At 40.7% G+C, this 19,445-nt stretch overlaps 1 protein-coding gene across 3 annotated transcripts in view; it reads left to right on the top strand.

The window, feature by feature from the left end:
* CRACD (capping protein inhibiting regulator of actin dynamics) overlaps positions 1 to 19,445 on the top strand; it is a 315,539-nt gene that overhangs the window by 116,863 nt on the left and 179,231 nt on the right. Inside the window, exons 1-2 of one of the 3 annotated variants that reach the window (XM_060109251.1) lie at positions 12,406 to 12,490; positions 12,679 to 12,827. In XM_060109251.1, coding sequence (XP_059965234.1) covers positions 12,479 to 12,490; positions 12,679 to 12,827 — 161 coding nt within the window. In that variant the 5' untranslated portion in view covers positions 12,406 to 12,478. Of the gene's footprint in view, positions 1 to 12,405; positions 12,491 to 12,678; positions 12,828 to 19,445 lie in introns of those variants that run through there. The other 2 variants (XM_060109243.1, XM_060109260.1) reach the window with 2 other exon arrangements.

The raw sequence follows: 19,445 nt of genomic DNA, 5'->3' as shown, positions 1-19,445 counted from the left end.
AGAGTTGAGGACATACACATGTATATTATATATACAGAGAAGCCCTGGAAAGACATAGAAGAAGCTGAAACCATCCTTACCCACCTTCCTTGAGACCAACGGAATTCAGGAACACAGAAACAGAAAGACTTTGGATCCCTCTCATACTACTGCAGTGGTGTGGATAATTAGTCACAAAACCAGCCTGAGATCCTAACAACCATTTATCACATGGTTTCTATAGGGAAAAGACCATGAGCATTTTCACAACTGGCTTTACAAGCCAACATATAAAACCAACATATAAAACAGAGACTGGCTTTACAAACTAATATATAAAATCATATTTTGGGAGGTTAAAGACTACCTATGTTAATGCCACAAAAAAAGGCATTACTGAAACGGGTAAGATTTATCAGGGGCTGGAGTGTGGGTGGATCACTGGAAGTCTATTCCCACTGCTAGAGAGCAAACAAATAGGGAGAAAGTTTCTTTGTAGCTAAATCAGGGAAGATTCTCTACTGTATTCTCAAATCCCATCAAAGGAGACCAAAGCTGAGTTGGGTCAAAAAGTACTTTACAAGATAAAACAAGGTGAAAAAGAGATGGGAAAATGAAAATAGGAGAATTGGAAATTCTGGAGAGCCATCAAGATGGTTACACACTTGAGAACTGTTGTCTTGGAATTATGTCTAAAGTATAAATCATTTTTATCATCTGATCAAGAACCATGGCTGCTTAGCATTAGCTTAAGTAGTAGTACGTACTGTACTCTCAAAAGGATTGTTGGCCATCTCTCTCAAACCTCTACCTTCCATACCTGGTGAACAGGTGAACAAGTTTGTGATCCCATGCTAAGTCTATCCTCTCATGCCTGAACACTAGAATTTCCTTTAAGAATATAGGAAATAAACAGCCATTTATTCTCCAACCAAATATCAGAGAGATTTCAGTTTATTCCTTAAGATGTGCTTTTGAACAGTTGCCTTTAAGAAGTTACAGATAAAGAAACAGATTAGTTTACTCATCTGTAATTCAAACAACCAGCAGAGGTATTTATCTGGGGAGCTACTTTACTTCAAAGAATTGAATGAGTTCAGTCTATGATGCCCAGGTTCTGTCTGTACTTGCTTTACAAACACAGAGGACTCTTCAACACTTGGCTTGCCACTCCCTGCCATACACATGGAGTAATAGTTCCTGGTAGAATCCAGTTAGCCCTGAAGATTGCAAGCTCTTTGCTGGGGGGTATGCGTGTGCTGTGGCTCTGTTGGAAATGGTGACCATGAATCACAGTGGTGGTGAGAATGTTAAATGGAAGGTCCAGAAAAAACCAAGTGTTTTACTCTGCTGCTCATTGAAAGTAAGGGAGGCTTAGAGTTGAGACTCATCCTAGATATTTGTGAGATGCAAGGACACTGATTTGTCCAAGAGATAATTTGTGATGGGGGATGGTAGATGTTAGGTAATAAAAATAGCTTGGGTAGATTAAATGGGGCCAGGATTTTGGGTGAGGGAGTCTTGAATGCCAGACTCAGCTAGAAATTTATTCTGAAATAAATAATGGGGAATCATTGCATGTTTTGTAGAAAGGGAGTAACTTAATGCAAGCAGACTTTCCTGAATTAATATGACAGTAATGTTTAGGGCATAGCAGAGGCAGACTAACCGAATAATGGGATATTGAGCAAGTCAGGCGTGACTAGATGAGAGCCTGGATTAACAGAGAAAACAGATTAAAGAGGCATCAAGGAAAGAAACAAATAAGATTAAAAAAAATAAACTAGGCATGGAGAATGACGGAAATGAAAAAGTAAAATGACAGGTGTTAGTCTTAGAAAAACTGTGTAATATTTGCTTTGCTTTGAAGATTTATCAGCAGAAGGGAAAAAGTATGTAGAAGGTTAAAAGCAATCAGGAAGACAGTTTTCAAGGAACCTAAAGAAACAGACAAATTCAAGCAGTGATGTCCAGTTGGCGGCATCACATATTAAGGGCTGCCGATGGGAGGGTGGTGAGTGTCGAGACAAATGTGAATTGAGCACAGACTTGTTTGGGACTCAGAGGTCATTGGTGACTTTCAGAAGCACAATTTGAGTAGAACAGTGAGATCAGGAGTGATTTGCGGGAGGGGGTTAAGGAGAGAACAATGCTGAGACAAATAAAAGATGTAGACCACTTGCCTCTGAAGTTTAACAGTGAAAGGGAAACTATTAATTCATGACCATTAATAGTAGCAGCAACCTTACAGGTCACCCAAACTTGTAGTTTAGCTAAGTGTTTTCTGTGCAGAGGAATAGTAGAAAATTATAAGATCTGGGAAGGGGAAAGGGTGGATTTCAATCCTTGAGCCTGACTCTTGTGGATAGGACATCTGTGAAGATGTTTCCAGGTGCTAATGGCTTTAGATTGTTCCCTTTTATATCTCCAACCACACAGCTTTAGGGGTATCGTTTGTACCTGCGCAATTCCTAGAAGTTCTGTTGGGTAAGAGACTGGGAAAGCGAGAGATGAAGGAGCAGAATTTCTGTTCTCCTCCCCGCTAGTGCATGGAGATGGAGGAGAGAGGGAAGGAGGTCATTTATATCAGTTTTTTTGAACTGCACAAGGTAATTTCACATCCAGTCAAGACTGGAATATGGCTCTCCTGGCCTGAAGTCCAGATCATTTCTACTGCACCCTGCTGTCAGGTTGGGGGCCTTACAGAGGAAAAGGAGGATGGTATCACTACTCAGGTCCTGCTGTCCACTAAGAGTCACCCAAACTGGTGTCACCACTTCTCTTGCCAGTTGCTATTGAGAATGGGCTGAGAATACACTGCTCGAAGTTGTGTCTGCCTGCAAAGCTGAAGCCGCTCAGACAGAAACCTAATTCTACCTGGCCAGACCCAGCATCATGGTTACCAGTCTAGGCAGAAACCTTCCAAGAAATTCAGCTGCAGTTTCTCTGTTACAATCTGTTCTCAAGTGGCAGGTCACAGGCATCATGACTTGCAGAAGTAAATGAATCCTGGAGATGTGGTCCTGACACCCAGTCTTCCTGACTGCTGGACTGAGAGCTTGAAATACAGGGAACTGATTCTTAGCACTTGTTTTTTGGGGGCAGACCGCACAGCCAGCAGGGGCTGTGAAACATCCTACACATGGCCGTGGCAAATGGCAAATGTCCACATTTCAGTTTATTCAAAGGAGTTTACCTGGGGATACATACTCTAGGTCCACTGAAGGATCACAGTCAGGCCCTAGGGTATGGTACCAAATATATACGGCCTCATTATTCCTGATTTTGTTCTTGTGTCTGGAAACACCCAGATGTAGTCATTCTTGAATTGCACACAAACTGTTAACATTTCAAGGGTTCTGCAAAGTTCCTCCTGAGGATGTGACAAAGGAAATAAATAGAGATGGGGAGGGGGTTCAAACCGAAGTGTTCAATGTGGGATGAAAGATGAGTTCTAAATTGCTGCCTACACAGTACAGGGGCTTCCATGAAGCTGGTTCAGTGGAGCCAAACTCTTGCTGGGAGGCATATACAGTACAAAGACCCCAGTCTTTAGTTGCCTTACCTCTTCCTTAAAGCCAGGAAAGGATTACCTGCTTGATAAAAAGAGTGGAGATTGACAGGAGGAGATTGATATGCACCATGTGAAGGCGGTGGTAGAGGTGGTAGAGGTCGTAGTTGTAGATGGCAGTAGGTGATGATGGGGAGGGTGATGGTGGTGGACGTGAGTGTTGTGTGTAGCCCACAATTGGATGTATGTGCTAGGTGCCCTTTTGTAGTTTCTCCCAAATGTCCATGCCTTCAACTCCTTTTTCTTTGGGAATTACAACTCCTTGGCCTCCATTCTCCAGGGATGACTCCCTGGCACCCATTTTTACACAGTGTTTAACTCTGACTCTCAGGTTATAGTAAATTATACTGACCCCAGTTGGGCCCAATCAGAGTCCAGTTTGAATTGGAATTAAGAGATTTTAACCTTAATCTGGGCTGTACTGTTAAAAAGAAGAGATCTAAAAAAGGTGATATGACCCATCTTCTGCCTGCTTTATAGAGTACCAAAAATGACCTGTAGAGAGAAAAACAAATAGTAGATACAAGGAGAGAAGCAGATACAAGAAATGGTCTGTAGGTCCAAGTTTTAAACTTTTTTTCCACAGCCAATCTGTACACTTATCCCAAAAGTTCTGTGTAAATATGTAAGTATAATTATAATAGATTATATTTATAATAACTATAATTTTTCGCTCAAGCTTGCCTAAGTCAGTTTCTGTTACATGCAATAAATGAATCCTGACAACTACAATATGATACTGTATTATGTTAAGATTCCTCACTCCACTTTTTTTTTTTTTTTTTTTTTTTTTGCGGTATGCGGGCCTCTCACTGTTGTGGCCTCCCCCGTTGCGGAGCACAGGCTCCGGACGCGCAGGCTCCGGACACGCAGGCTCAGCGGCCATGGCTCACGGGCCCAGCCGCTCCGCGGCATATGGGATCCTCCCAGACCGGGGCACGAACCCGTATCCCCTGCATCGGCAGGCGGACTCTCAACCACTTGCGCCACCAGGGAGGCCCCCTCACTCCACTTTTAATCTGAAATCTTATTAAGTAGCCAAAGATATCCTCCAAGATTATTAATATTAAATTGCCATCAATGTTTTATCCTTTTAAGGGTTTGTACACCCTAAGAAAAGGAAATGGAAGACAGGTATCATCTCAAGTTATTACCTTTTTGAGGAAAGATTTCCAATTCAGCCTGAGTTAGGGGCCGTAATTGTGGGTTTCCATGGCGTAGAATTGCCACATAAAATGCAGGAGACGCCAATATTGCATCAGATATACCTACACTAAAAATTATTTATTGTTTATCTGAAGTTCAAATTTAATGCGGCATCCTGTATTTTCCTGGCAACCCTAGACCCATGCAAAGCAGTCCAGGATCAAGAGTTGTGCATGAGAAATTACCAGAAATTAGGTGTTGCTGGAGCATAAACTTTATAGAGTTGGAGCCATTTAGGGAGTAGTGAGGGACAAAGCTATAGAGGAGGGCAGAGGCCAAGTCATAAAGGACCTTTTATTATGATACTTACAACATGGTGGTAATTATTTGATGATTTTTCTGTTTCTCTCAGCTAGGGCAAGATGTGCCTCTTCCCTCTTTCCTAACTCTCTAGCACAGAGGTTTCCAAGCTATAAATGAAGATTTACTTCCTTCAAACAAAAAAATGTTTGTTTATAAGTGTTGAATATATTGAATATCATAAAACATTCATGAAATTGAAATTTTTAAAGGGTGAGATAAAGATAAAATTTTTAAATTTTATTTTATTGATTAACATTTCAAAAAATTCCCTTTGCTTTATGAGAGCACAGGAACTGAATATATATCATTTTTTGCTTTGTTTTGTTTTGGTTTAACGCTGTGTGATACATTTGATGGTGTGGTTATGAGTTCATTTTATTTTGATAATTGAGTTTTTTTTTTTTTTTTTTTTTCCTTTTTGCTGTATGCGGGCCTCTCACTGTTGTGGCCTCTCCCGTTGCGGAGCACAGGCTCCGGACGTGCAGGCCCAGCGGCCATGGCTCACGGGCCCAGCCGCTCCGCGGCATATGGGATCCTCCCAGACCGGGGCACGAACCCGTATCCCCTGCATCGGCAGGCGGACTCTTAACCACTGCGCCACCAGGGAGGCCCCGATAATTGAGTTTTAACAGCCAAAAAAGATAATTCATAAAGAGGTATTGATCCAAATAGAAGAATGACATCATTGGCTGCACTTAGTGAATCAAAATATATTTTTTTCAATCACATTCAACAACTATGCCAAGATTTTTGTTTCAATTCAGCTAATAATTGTTATTTTCCCATGCCATACAATTATTCTTACAAATTATTATTAAGGTATTACATTTTTATATTTCTAACAAAGAGTTAAAACTCATTAAAATTCATTTGAAAGATTTAGAAAATTCTGTTTCCAAGTTTTTAAAAGTGTGTACATATGAAGGTCTTTACAAGCTACTCATTCTTTGAGCATCAAGTATTCACATATTTAAGTATTATTGGTAGCCATTGTCCTAGACTTTGGAGCTAGAACAGTGGACATACAACAGACAAAATTCCTGCCCTCATTCAGTGGGAGAGGGAGATGGACAATAACAGATAAACAAGTGTAGTTAAAATATGTTAGATGATGATAAACATTAAAGAGAAAAATAAAGCAATGAAGGGGGAAGTGTTGGGAGTAGTTGCTGTTTTAGATGGGCGCCAGGGAAGGCCTCATGGGAAAGTGATATTTCAGTAAGAATCTGCAGGAGGTGCAGGAAGGTATCTGGGGAAATATTACAGGCAAAGGGAGCGGCCAGTGCAAAGGCCCTGAGGCAGCCTGTGCCTGGCTTCTTTGAGTCATAGCACCGTTGGGGCTGGGGTGGGGTAAGTAAAGAAGAGGGGAAGAAGAAATGCGTCAGTGAGGTAATAGTGTAATGGACCAATCACATAGGGGCTTGTAGGCCATTGTAGGGAATTTGACTTTTACTCTGAGACATATGAGAAACCATTAGATGGTTTTGAGCAGATGATTGTTAATAGAATGACTCTGGCTGCTGGGGGCAATGGTGCAGTGAAGGAGTTGGGGGAATATATGCAGGCAGATCAACGAGGAAGCTGCTGCTGTAATCTGGGAGGGAGATGATGGTAGCTGGGACTAGCCTGGGAGCATCGTAGCTGATGAGAAGTGGTTGTGGTCTTGATGTATTTTAAAGGTATATCAGTTAGTTGTCGGACAAGAAAATTAAGCTCGGGACAATTCGTTGTGGGAAGTATGAGAAAGAGAGTGTGAATCATCATTTAAGGATGATTCCTGAAGGTGATGACTTCCATGGTTTTCAGCAACAACAAAATCACCTGATGGAAAACTCTCCAAACACCCATTTTCAAAGTATTCTTTTTAGAGTCAATTTCCTTGAAAAGTGGTTATCTATCGCTCATTATTAAAGCATCAACTTTATCAGAAAAGTAAATGACAACTAACTTATCAGGCTGAACTCTATTTAGAAAATCTGGAGGGAAAAAAAAAGAATAAACATGTTCTCTTTTTTTTTTCCCCACCAAAAAACATCTCTTCTGAAGCATACAGCTGACAGTTGCCTTCACTGAAGCAGTCAGGATATTTTAGAACACGTCTACTTGAAAAGAACAAACGTGAGTCAACTTAAAATTGGACAAGTCTTCTTGGTGCAGTGGTGTGAAATAACCAAGGAACCACTGTGTAGTATAAAAGATTTTCATGCTCAACCCCATGTTATGACAAGGTTTTACAATGATTCTACTAAATTAACCGTGCCATTGACATTCGTCGAACTTGGTGCTTTTCCGGAGTCAACCTCCTTTATGTAATAGTTTGCCTCTGAATGATGCAACAAATGCCTTTCACAGCTGCTATTATCTTTTCCTGGACTCCTTTCTTCACTCCATCTATGTCACAGGCTCTCCATAAAACAGTTGTTTTTATTAAAGAAGTCATTTATTATTAGAACGTTTATTTCTTCTGCTGTACTTCTTTCTTTAGTGGCTTACTAAAAAAATAGTTCTTTCTGAATTTCATTATTGAGACAAACATCTGTATTTCATCCAATAGTATGATAAATTTTGCATGTCAAGTAATTTTTAAATATTTATTTCCTCAGACCTCTACCAGCGTTTTCTTCACCTGTTGACTATGGAGTGAATTTGATTGATTGCCAATTTTCATCTGTGCATTATTTAATTAGTAAATTATTAATACCATTGGTTGATTTTTGTTTATTATTTAAATCATTTTTTACAGAGGCAGGGAGAACAAATATTTCACAGATGATGTGTGGCTTGTTGTCTTTTGTTTAAAAATAATTATTACTGAGTGTTGTATTGAGTATCATAGTGACTTAACATCAGTGAAAAATAGATTTGTATTCACATTTTGTAGATTTAATTGTAAAATGTCTTGCTAATCACACTGGCTATACAGTTTTGTTAGTTGCCCTTTTAAGGCACTTAGAATAAAGTTCACTCCTAATGATAGTGGATGTAAATCAATATTTCAAATACTCGTATTGGCAGCTTCACATCTTGGGGGCTGATGTCTCATCAAACATCAGGTCAAGGTTGTTTTCACCTCATAACGTTGTTGACAGAGCTCATATTCGAAATTCTGGAAGCTTTGCGACATCTTTGTGTTTATTTTTGTTTTTCTCTATTTGTTTCTCTGTAAAGAATAAAAGCAAAACTCTTACAAGTAAAATAGACCTTGTGTCTTTGGGACCAACAATAAGGGAGATGAGGAGACTTATTCTGTCTGAAATCAGTGTTGTAGGGAGAAGATTCTTAGGTCATAGAGTTGGGGTGAGAAGCTTTGGCTCTGCTTTTTGAAGACTGGCTAAAGGGTTAATCAGTGTTTATCTTTTTCAAAGAACCAACTTTTTGCCTTTGTTGATTTTTCTCTACTTATGATTGTTTTCTACCTAGTTCATTTATTTCTGCTCTTATTGTTATTGCTTATTTCCTCTTTCTTCGGATTTATTTCTATGTTCTTTTTCTAATTCCTTGATATGGATATACAAATTATTGGTTTCTTACCTTTTAAAATATAGCTTAGCTGCATTTCACTGCTTTTTATTTGTCATCATCTTATTATTACTTAAGTCAAACTTTTTTCTAATTACCCTTGTGATTTCTTCTTTGACTCATGCTATTTAGATGTGTACTGCTTAATTTTCAAACATTTGAGATTTCTCTGGTTAAAGTTTTTGTGTTGATTTCTAGCTTAATTGAAAATGTACTGTAATATATGTCAATTAAACTTTGATGAAGGGGAACAAGTGGGGGGGGATGAACCTCTTACTCCTTCCTTACAGCACAAACAAAAATTAATTTGAGATATATCAGAGGCATAAACATAAAGCTAACACTGTAAAACTTCTTGAAAAAAAAGTAGGTGAATATCTTTTAGGCTTTGAGGTAGGCAAAGATTTCTTAAAGGATGCCAAAAGCACTAAATGTAAAGAAAAAAATGATAAGTTAAGATTCATCAGCATTAAAAGCTTCTGCTCATCAAAAGACTGTTAGAAATTGAAAGGGCAAACCACAGCCTGGGAGAAAATATAAGTAATACATATACCTGATGCAGACTGGCATCAGAATATCAAATGAACTCTAATAAATCAGTAATTTAAAAAAAAAACACAATTTGAAAAAAATGGACTAAAGACTTGAACAGACACTGCACAAAGAAGATATGCACATCAAAACCTCGCACTGGAATGGCACAAACTAAAAGTCTGCCAATACCAAATGTTGATGAGGCTGTGTAAACTGGAACTCTCATGTGTTACTGATGGGATTATAAAATGATACAGCTATTTTGGGAAAATGGCAGTTTCTTGTAAGGTTAAATATTCACCAACTCTGTAATCTAGCAGTTCTACTCCTAGGTATTTACCCAAGAGGAATGAAAATATATATTCACAGAAAGACTTGTATAAGAATATTTATAACAGCTTTACTCATAATAACCCTAAAATGGAAACCACCAAATATCCATCTATAAGGGAACATATTAAAAAGTTGTGGGGGCTTCCCTGGTGGCGCAGTGGTTGAGGGTCCGCCTGCCGATTCAGGGGACGTGGGTTCGTGCCCCGGGCTGGGAGGATCCCACGTGCCGCGGAGCGGCTGGGCCCGTGAGCCATGGCCGCTGGACCTGCGCGTCTGGAGCCTGTGCTCCGCAACGGGAGAGGCCACAGCAGTGAGAAGCCCGCGTACCGCAAAAAAAAAAAAAAAAAAGTTGTGGTATTTTCATACAATGGGCTATTTATTGCTTAGCAATAACGAAGAGTGAACTCTTGAGACACCCAGCAGTGTAGATGAATCTCAGAGACATTATGCCGAATAAATAAAGCCAGACACAAAAGAGTACATACTATAGCCCATTTTTTTATGAAGTTCAAGAACAGGCAAAACTAATCTGTGGTAATAGTAATGAGAACAGTGCTTGCCTCTGGGATGTGGGGGTCGACTAAAAGGCACCTGAGGGAGCTTTCTGGAGTGATGGAAATGTTCCATATTTGTATTTCGTTGGTGATTACACAGTTGGATTTCTTTATCAAAATGTATAAAATTGTACACTTAAAGCCAGTCTATTTTACTGTGTGTAAATTTTACTTCAATTTAAAAAATGATACTGTTTGTGCAATTTCCTGTGAATCTGTATTACTTCTAAATAATAGGTTCAAAAAAGTACTCTGGTTTCCATTTGCTGAAATTTCTTGAAACTTTTTATGATCCATGTGGTTAATTTCCATAAATGTTAACGTGTGTACCTTAAACACTACGTAATCAGTTGTTGAGTGCAGTATTCTAAATAAACTTACTAAGGTTTAGTTTGTAAATTGTGTTGTTCCGATCTTTTGTGTCCTTACTTTTTTTTTGCTTGTTTTGTGAGTTACTGAGAGATGTGTGTTAAAATATTTTATAATCTTTACAATTTTTAAATATATGAATCATAGGTATTTTAAAGACCATATGCCATGACTTTATCTGGGTCACCTCTGGGTCTGTTTTCATTGTCTCTTTTTCTCTTAAGCCTATGTCCTGGTATGCCTAGTATTGTTGATTGAACTCAGGACATTATGTATAACGAATCAGAGAGACTGTGGATGATGGTGTCTTTCTCCAGAGGCTGGCTTTTGCTTCTGATAAGCAGTTAGAGCAAGGCAGACCTCTTTAACGAGGGACTGAACTGATTTGAGGCTCAGTTCCAGTATTTTTAAGGACTTCATCCTAGGATGTAGCCCTTTAAGGGATCCTAACTGAAAGCATGGGTTATTTACCTGGGCTCTTCCTTTTTTGGTGGGCCCTGAAGTCTAATTTTCATTCCTCCAGCATCATGAAACCGTCAAATGCTCTGTTTAACTCCTCAGCCACTTAGCTGCTGTCTTCTGCTTGGGTTATGTCATTTATCAATGAGCGAACGCTTAGAGGGGCAGAATGTTGAGCTTGCTTCTCTGGACTTCCCTTCTCTTTGGAGTCTCCTCAGCCTTGTGAACCTGCCAAAAGCTGGCCTCTAAGCAGCTGCTTTCTGCTTGGCTTCTCAGCAATTTTGCCCTGTGCCTCTTAAAGATCAGTAGATTTCTTGAGAGGAAAAGTAGTATGATGACTTACCACATTTTTATTTCCCTTCTCCCAAGATCTTGTCCTCTCATGTCCTCTCAGGACATCCTCTCATGTCCTGGCTGCCATTGTAGCACTCCAGTACCTTCAAATAGGTTTTTTTGTTTTGTTTTGTTTTTTGGGTTCGCGGGCCTCTCACTGTTGTGGCCTCTCCCGTTGCGGAGCACAGGCTCCGGACGCGCAGACTCAGTGGCCATGGCTCACGGGCCCAGCCGCTCCGCGGCATGTGGGATCTTCCTGGACCAGGGCACGAACCTGTGTCCCCTGCATCGGCAGGCGGACTCTCAACCACTGCGCCACCAGGGAAGCCCCAAATAGGTTTTAAAAATAATTTTATCTAGCTTTTCTAGCTGTGTTCAGTGGAAGTTGGTCTGATACAAGCTCGTCCCTCATAGCCATGACTGGGAATCCTTCTCTAAGCCCACACTGTGAACTCCTCAAAAGGGCCCAACAGCCATTGTCATCCTGACAGTTGAAGTGATTTCTTCCTGTATCATTGCCCCAGAATGTTGTCTTTTTTTCCTGGGCTTTGCAAAGGGCATATTTGAATCTGGGATTGTTTCCTGGACACTTCCCACCTCCTTTCCAGTTAAAATTTACAGTCATTACATCATGGTTTTCATTCCATATGTTTAGAAGGGATAGTGTGTGCCCTGACCACGGGGAGCCCATCAACCTAGTTGACACAGTGGTTGGTATTTGAATAAAAAGGTGCTTTATTACCTCTGGGGGAGGAAATAATCTAATGATTACTGCCTTCACTTCTCTGCTAGTTTGACTTTGTGTCTTCTAGCTCCTTGAATTTTAGTTAAATTACCATGAAAAATAAATGCGAGAATTCTGTATATTGGAAGGATGGGAGCCTCAATAGTCATGAATGTGATTCTTTCAGTCCCTTCAAAAGTGGGAACAGTTTATAATAAATGCTTTAAAGGCCCTAGAATAAACTTAGGCTAAGGAATGCAAATTTAATATTACTAAACCTAGGACTTCCCTGGTGGCGCAGTGGTTAAGAATCTGCCTGCCATTGCAGGGGACACGGGTTCAAGCCCTGGTCCGGGAAGATCCCACATACCGTGGAGCAACTAAGCCCATGCGCCATGACTACTGAGTCTGCGCTCTAGAGCCCACAAGCCACAACTACTGAGCCCGCCTGCCGCGACTTCTGAAGCCCGCGCACCTAGAGCCCGTGCTCCACAACAAGAGAAGCCACCACAGTGAGAAGCCCGCGCACCGCAACAAAGAGTAGCCCCCGCTCGCCGCAAGTAGAGAAAGCCTGTGCGCAGCAACTAAGACCCAATGCAGCCAAATGTAATTAAATAATAAATAAATTCATTTAAAAATATATTACTAAACTTAATTGGAAACCTCAAAAAAAAAAAAACAAAAACCTCTTTTGTAACGACTTCTGCCAAAGAATGGATAAGATTTATTTTAAAGGTGTCCCCAGAGAGAACTGATGATATAAAGCCCTTGATGTTTTGTTTTTTTCTCAACAGTTCACAAGAGCAGTGATTCCCAGGCTTTCTCAACAATGTACTCTATTTCCTGGCACACGTACCACTGAGGGTGAAGTCTCCTTTTTACAAGAAGCAAATTTTGGAGGAGAGCTCTCTAACAAGGAAAGGCCGTGTGGCTATTCAGAGAGGTAAGTCATTTGTTTAGAGGATGGGGAAGGAAGTAGCTTACAAAGAAAATACTAAATAATATTTCATTTTTTGTGAATGGGACTCAAAATGGATAGTACGTTCACTACTAAATAGCAAGTTAAAAGATCCTTGTCACTGATGATCTTCTAATTCTAGATTTAATTCCCAGTCTTTTTACTTACCAGCTGTGTAAACTTGGACAAATCATGTAAATTCTCAGAGCCCCAGTTCTTTCATCTATAAAAGAAAACTTCATATGAAAATGCTTTGCAAATGGGAGAGTGCAATATAAAAGTATAATTGTTACTGTTTATTGTTAATGACTGTTATTGGTTGCTGTTGTAAAATTCTATGGAATAGTTGGTGGCCTTGTGTCTCATGGTGCATTTGGACCGTAGAGCTTAGTACTGTGAATTTGGGGGTTTTGTCCTGAGTGCCGGGAGTGGAAGGCATTCCTCACCTGCCCCCCTGTAAGAACAACATCACACCATTCTTTTTGCTGCAGATATCTGTCACCTACTTTTTGAAAGTTAGGGGGGGAAGGGTGGAAGTTAAGGACAAGATCAAAGGAGAGAAAATAACAACTACCTGTGTTAGTTGTTACCACAAGCATTGTATTAAGTATTGTTTGGTTTAATCCACATACCAAGCCTTGGAAAATGGGTGTTATTCCTATCATGACATTTTTCCTCAAGAGACAGGATTCCTTAGGGAATCACTTAAAAGGAGATAAAAACCGTTTTGGTTTATCGTGATTGGGGAGATATTATTGGATGGAGGGAATTTGAAGTTTTTAATTTTTTCTAATGTTTTTTGATGCACACGTACAGCTTCTATAAAGTGGCTAATTAAAAATAAATAATGGATTAAAAGAAATCTTTGTTGAGCACCTCTTATGAACTAGGTATTGTTCTAGATGCTTGTTCTCATCAATGAACGGAACAGGGTGAAGATCCCTGCCCTCCTGGAGCTTGTTCTATCACAGAGGGAGAAAGATAATAAATAATGCATGCGATAGAGAATTAAATAAATTACTAGGCTATTAGAAGTCAGTAAGAATATGGAAAAAAGAAAAAAGTAGAGCCAAGTAAAGGGAATTGGGAATATGCTGGGTGTGTGGGAGGACAGATTGCAGGGTTAAATGGAGTGGCAGGGTCTGCCTTATTGAGGAATGACAGGAATTTGGGGGTTAGCCCTGGTGTGTTCCCAGCAGAGATGCAGCTGATGCAAAGCCCCTAAGGAGGGAACATGGTCAGATATTATAGGCACAGCCAGGAGGCCAGTTAGCTAGAGTAGAGTGTGTGGGAAGGAGAGTAGCAATGTCAGCTCCAGAGGAGATAATGTCATTTCCTTGGTTTAGATACATAAGAAAAGTTACCTTGTTTTCTTCTTGTCTATCTGGTTTATTCTAAGTGTCTTTCCTCAGCAATTAAAATACACACACATACAATAAGTAAATTACACTTCCACCACTGTATTACTTTCCTAGTGTTGCTGTAACAAAATACCACAAACCGGGTGGCTTAAAAAACCAGAAACTTATTGTCTCACATTTCTGCAGGCTAGAAGTCCAAAAGCAAGGTAGGGCCGTGCTCCTTCAGAGACATGTAGGGGAGCATCCTTCCTGGCCTCTTTGGAGCTTGTGGTGATGGCTGGCATTGGTTGCCATTCCTTGGCCTGCAGCTGCATCACTCCAGTCTCTCTGTCCACAGTCATTCTCCCTATGTGTTTGTATCTCCCTATGTGAGATTCTCCCTATGGTTTGTGTCTTCCCTTGGCTGTCCTTCCTCTTATAAGGACGCCAGACATACTGGATTAAGGGTCTAACCTACTCCAGTGTGACTTTATCTTAACTATGACATCTGCAATCACCCTATTTCCAAGTAAGGTCACATTCTGAGGTACTGGGGGGGTTAGGAATTCAATGCATCTTTTGGGGGGACACATTCAACCATAACGGCACCTTAAATAATAAATAATAGGCATTACTATTACCATCTTGAAAGTGGAGAAACAGGCTCCAAAAGCTTAAATGACTTGCCCAAGGTCAGAGTCAGTAAGCAGAAGAGCCTGGTCAGTGTGATTTTATCATGGGCTTTATCAGTGCGATTTTATCATGGCGTGGCAGTGATGTCAGGATGGAGGTGACAGGGAATTGCTCAGCTTAAGACAGGAGTTACACACATACAACATTGCAGTCCTCATCCATGCTGCTTAACCATAAGATAGCCCAAAATTGACGCTCTACCTCAGCATTGCTGTCAAAGGGAAAGTAGATGCCCCTGCATAACCCACTCCCCATTTTCCATTTCATTCATAGCATGACAAACATAGGAAACAGATGCTTTTTCCCTCTTTTAGGATTTTTTCCAGAAAAATAATGCTACAACTTCTGTGGCATGTAGAACATTTTGTGACAGGACCACATGTTTTTTTCTCACACAACATAGGGAAAAAATAAGACTCTCTGAGTCAGTTGGCATATTGCAATAGAATTAGGGGATTTTGAAAGCATTTAATATATTTTGCTTTCTCATTATATTTAAACATTTCTTCTTGATATGCAGCTTATCTAGCCATTTGTGAGCCTGAAATCAATATTAGAACCTTATTTTAGACTTAGCCTTGAGGTATACACCAAGAAAAGGAAGGATACACCAAAACAGAACTGAACACTTTTCCGTGAGTCACAGGGAGGAGTGACATTGTTACAGAACCAAACCTGGGTCCACTCACCCTCCCGCAACAAAGTCAACTACTGACACTGGGTTGTGGTGAAGGAAAGTACAGCATTTATTGCAGGGCACCAGGCAAGGAGAACAGGCAGCTCATGCTTCAAAGACCCGAAATCCCTGATGGCTTTTAGGGAAGGGGTTTTAAAGGCAGTGTGAGGGAGGGGGCTTCAGGGTGCATATCAGCTCATGGACAATTCTCAGATTGGTTGGCATCAAGGTGAAGTTTCAAGCTTCATCAGCCTTCTGGTTTCAACCAGTCTGGGGCCTATGTGCTTGTGGTCACAGTTTTCATCTGGTAGGGGCTGCTTCCTGTAAAAACAACTTAGGAATGTGTGTCAGGCCTTTATCTATATCTTTCAAGGAACTGGGAGTTTGGTGATTCTGCGATATGTTGGATTTATAGTCTAAATTGTTACCAGTTTCCTGGCCCAACAGCTATTATTTGTTTCTGCGTCTTCACATTTCATAATCATTAATTCTTGAGCCAGCCTTTAGAGACCCAAGGGAGGCCTGGAAGACTAAAGCAAAAGCCTTTTACTTCAAAGGACAGACACAGGGGGGCTTGTATACAGCTTCAGTCTCCCTTTTTCTTTGATACTCCTCAGTCTTAAGGGGAACAGGTTCAGGAAAAGACAGGAAGTAAAGTTTTGGATAGAGAGGTTAATCATAAACTCAGCAGAGGAGTTTTAGGGGGACTCTGTTTCAACATCCCTGGGCCAGGCTGAATGCATGAAGCTATCGAAGGCAGGAGTCCCAGAAGAATGTCTAAACCTTGGTCAATGAAACCAAACACTCAAAGCTAAGTGTTAGGTCTAGGAGGTGAGACCGAGCCATGGTTGGAAAAAATGTCATAAGGGCAAAACCAGAAAGATTAAAGCTACATCAAGAAGTAGAGCGGGAGACCAATTGAGTGGTTTAGAAAATTGGTTGGGTGACGGTTTGGGAGGCCTGTTAGTCCGTGGCCCTGACTGCATGGCATAGGGCACAAGGCAGAAGGTGTTGGGTAAGACTGGGCAGTCCCATACCTGCTTTTCCTAAATGTGATTGTTAGCCATTTTTTTTGTTGTTGTTACATAATCTTGCAGTTTCTTTTCAAGTTCCCTTCTATTTACCTCTATTCTCAATATTTTTATTCCTCCTAAGTTCTTGGGCTTTTCTTTCCACTTAACAGCTGACCGCTTTTGATCTGTGTGTGGAAGCATATGTTCTTCTTAGTGTCAAAAAGAAGGGGAAAAAAAACTGCGTTTCTTCCAAAGATGCTTCTGTTCTTTGTTAAAATCAATTTTCTTTGATTGTAAAAGTGTGTGGAGAGAGCAAGTTCTTTGTAATTTGGTACTGAATTGAAATGGCCCATAGTCTTTGTCTGATGTCACCACCACAGAAGGGCATTCCCCAGAGCAAGGCTGGGTCACACGGGCCGGCAGGGGGCGCAGGGGCTAGTGAACACAGGTGCACCCACAAGAATCCACTTGTGATTCTCCAGCCACACCGGTCACTGCTGCTGATGGTACAGGGCCAAGCAAGTCAGGGGTAGTGGGTTGGAATTACTTCTGTGCAACAGACATTCTGGGAAAACACTAGACTTTCTGTAAGAAAAACCAAAAGGTGACAAATATTTGAACCTAGAGACCTATTTAATCCCTCTTTTCACTATGGAAGGAAATAAAATCCTCCCTATTTCCAGGTAGATTGTTGAGCAATGAGAAATAGTTAGGCCATTAATTAGAAAACATCTCATTATAAAATATTTTTTTTTATTCAGGTGAAATGCACACAATGTAAAATTAACCACTTTCAAGTGAACTATTCAGTGGCGCTTAGTACATTCACCATATTGTACACCACCACCTCTGTCTCGTCCCCAAACGTGTTCATGACCCCCAAATAAAACACCACACCCAGGAACAGATGTATATTTATAACTGATTCAATTTGTTATAAAGCAGAGACTAATTTAAAAAATTAAAAAATAAAAAAAAATAAACTCACATGACAGAAAAAAAAAACAAACACCACACCCATTAAGCAGTTACTCCACGTTTCTCCCTCTCCTCAACCCTTGGAAACGACCAGTCTCCTTTCTGTTTCTATGAGTTTACCTATTCTAGCTATTTCATGTAAATGGAATCTTACGATACATGACTTTCTGTGTCTGGTAAAACATGTATTTTAAATTACAAGACATTTATTTTTCCTGTCTGCTCTTAGCATTACACTGGGAGAGCTGGGGTGCTATGGGAGAATTCACCTCTCTCTACTTAGGACCTAAGAAAACCTCTTCAGGAATATCTGCTTCACTTTGGTTTCTGGTGAGCTTCTCTTCATGAGACAAGTAACAGTTCAGAATTAAGCTACTTAATTTGCAAGGATATGAAGAATTCGACTTTACCTTATTTCATTTATATCCTCAATCCCCTCCAGCATCCTCTCCCCTCCACCGCGCCCCACCACCTCCAATTTATGTCTTGTCTAGCAGTCTGGACACCAATTTATCCCATTATCCAAATGAACCTGTAATTGATATTGTGGCATCGGGATACTAGAGATTATATGGCTGGCCTAAACAACAAAGCATAGTCTCCCCTCAGGGAGTAAAATGATACCAGCCGTTGAAGACGAAAATTTGAGAAATACTTTACACTCTCCTCTCTTAGGGAGGCTGCTCATCCTCCCTCCTCCCTTCTCTTCCTGATGAAATAGAGGCTGTTGGGGGAGGGCTTTGGGATGCAGACAGCAGAGGCTTGTAATTAGATTCCTCTCTCCATCTGCCAGAGGTAACCCAAGATGAGTTGCACAGATGAAGCTGGCAGAGAAATGGGGAACTGGATGGCAAACAAGGTCCTAAGGGGACGAAAATCCTAGCTAAATCCTTTTGTGGGAGCAAAAGAGCCTGCTGATCTAATAATGCAGAATCCAAGAAATAATTGGTGTAGTGCTAGTGGTTTAGTGAATGCAAGTTTCTTTTCCGTAGACCCCCTGGGAGGGTTATTAACATGCTCTGTGGGATGACAGTTAAATATGGGACAAATTATGACTTGTCTCCCTCAGTTGGTGATTATCATGTACTGTTTTCTGTGCTAGGTAAAATTGAATCATCAACTGTCTGCTCTGAAATATCTCTTCCAGGAGCCTGAAAATACCGCTTTAGAGTAACTGATGGCTTTGACAGTGTACAGCAGTGACTGGAATACGGTGGGGCATTTTTGTTGATTCCCCTCCCTTCTCTCCCTCCCTCTCTCCCTCCCTTGCTCCCTCCTTCTCTCCTCTCTCCCCATCTCCCTCCCTTCATTAACATGTATGGAACTTGTTATGCACCAGACCTTGTGCTAAGGGCTAAGGATATGAAATTAGACCCTGCCACCCAGGAGATCCTGGTCACCCCCTCCTTCCTCTTTTCTCTCCATTGCCTTCTGTTCTTCTGCTATTACAGAGAACTCTAAGCAGTTGTATATTTGTCTGTCACCTATGGTAGGAAGTAGCTTCTAAAGGCCAGAGTCCTTCCTGCCTTTGAGCCTTTGAATCTAGCATTGCCCTAGCAGAACTTTATTGAATTGAATTCAGATATGTAAACAGATAACCGGATAAAATGCTATGAGTGATATTTGAGAGAGTTTTTGCACAGAGTGCCTGGAAGCACAGAGGGCAGAGTAAACAACTGCCAAAGGGAACCAGAGGGCCTCCCAGAGGTGTCATTGGAGCTGTCTTGAAAGATGAGAAGGTGTTTGCCAGACAAACAAGGGGGGCACACAGTCTCCAGAGGTCACACCTATGTGAATATGTTTCTTGGGAGGGGCTCTTTGATCCTCTAAATCCTGCCCTTTCCTTCTTTAATGAAATTTCAGGAAATAAATGATTCTGCTTGATTTGCTTTGGATATAGCCC

Source organism: Mesoplodon densirostris, chromosome 1 (assembly GCF_025265405.1).
Source record: "Mesoplodon densirostris isolate mMesDen1 chromosome 1, mMesDen1 primary haplotype, whole genome shotgun sequence".
In the NCBI taxonomy this organism is placed as follows: Eukaryota; Metazoa; Chordata; class Mammalia; order Artiodactyla; family Ziphiidae; genus Mesoplodon; species Mesoplodon densirostris.
This window is presented reverse-complemented; position numbering and strand designations above follow the sequence as displayed.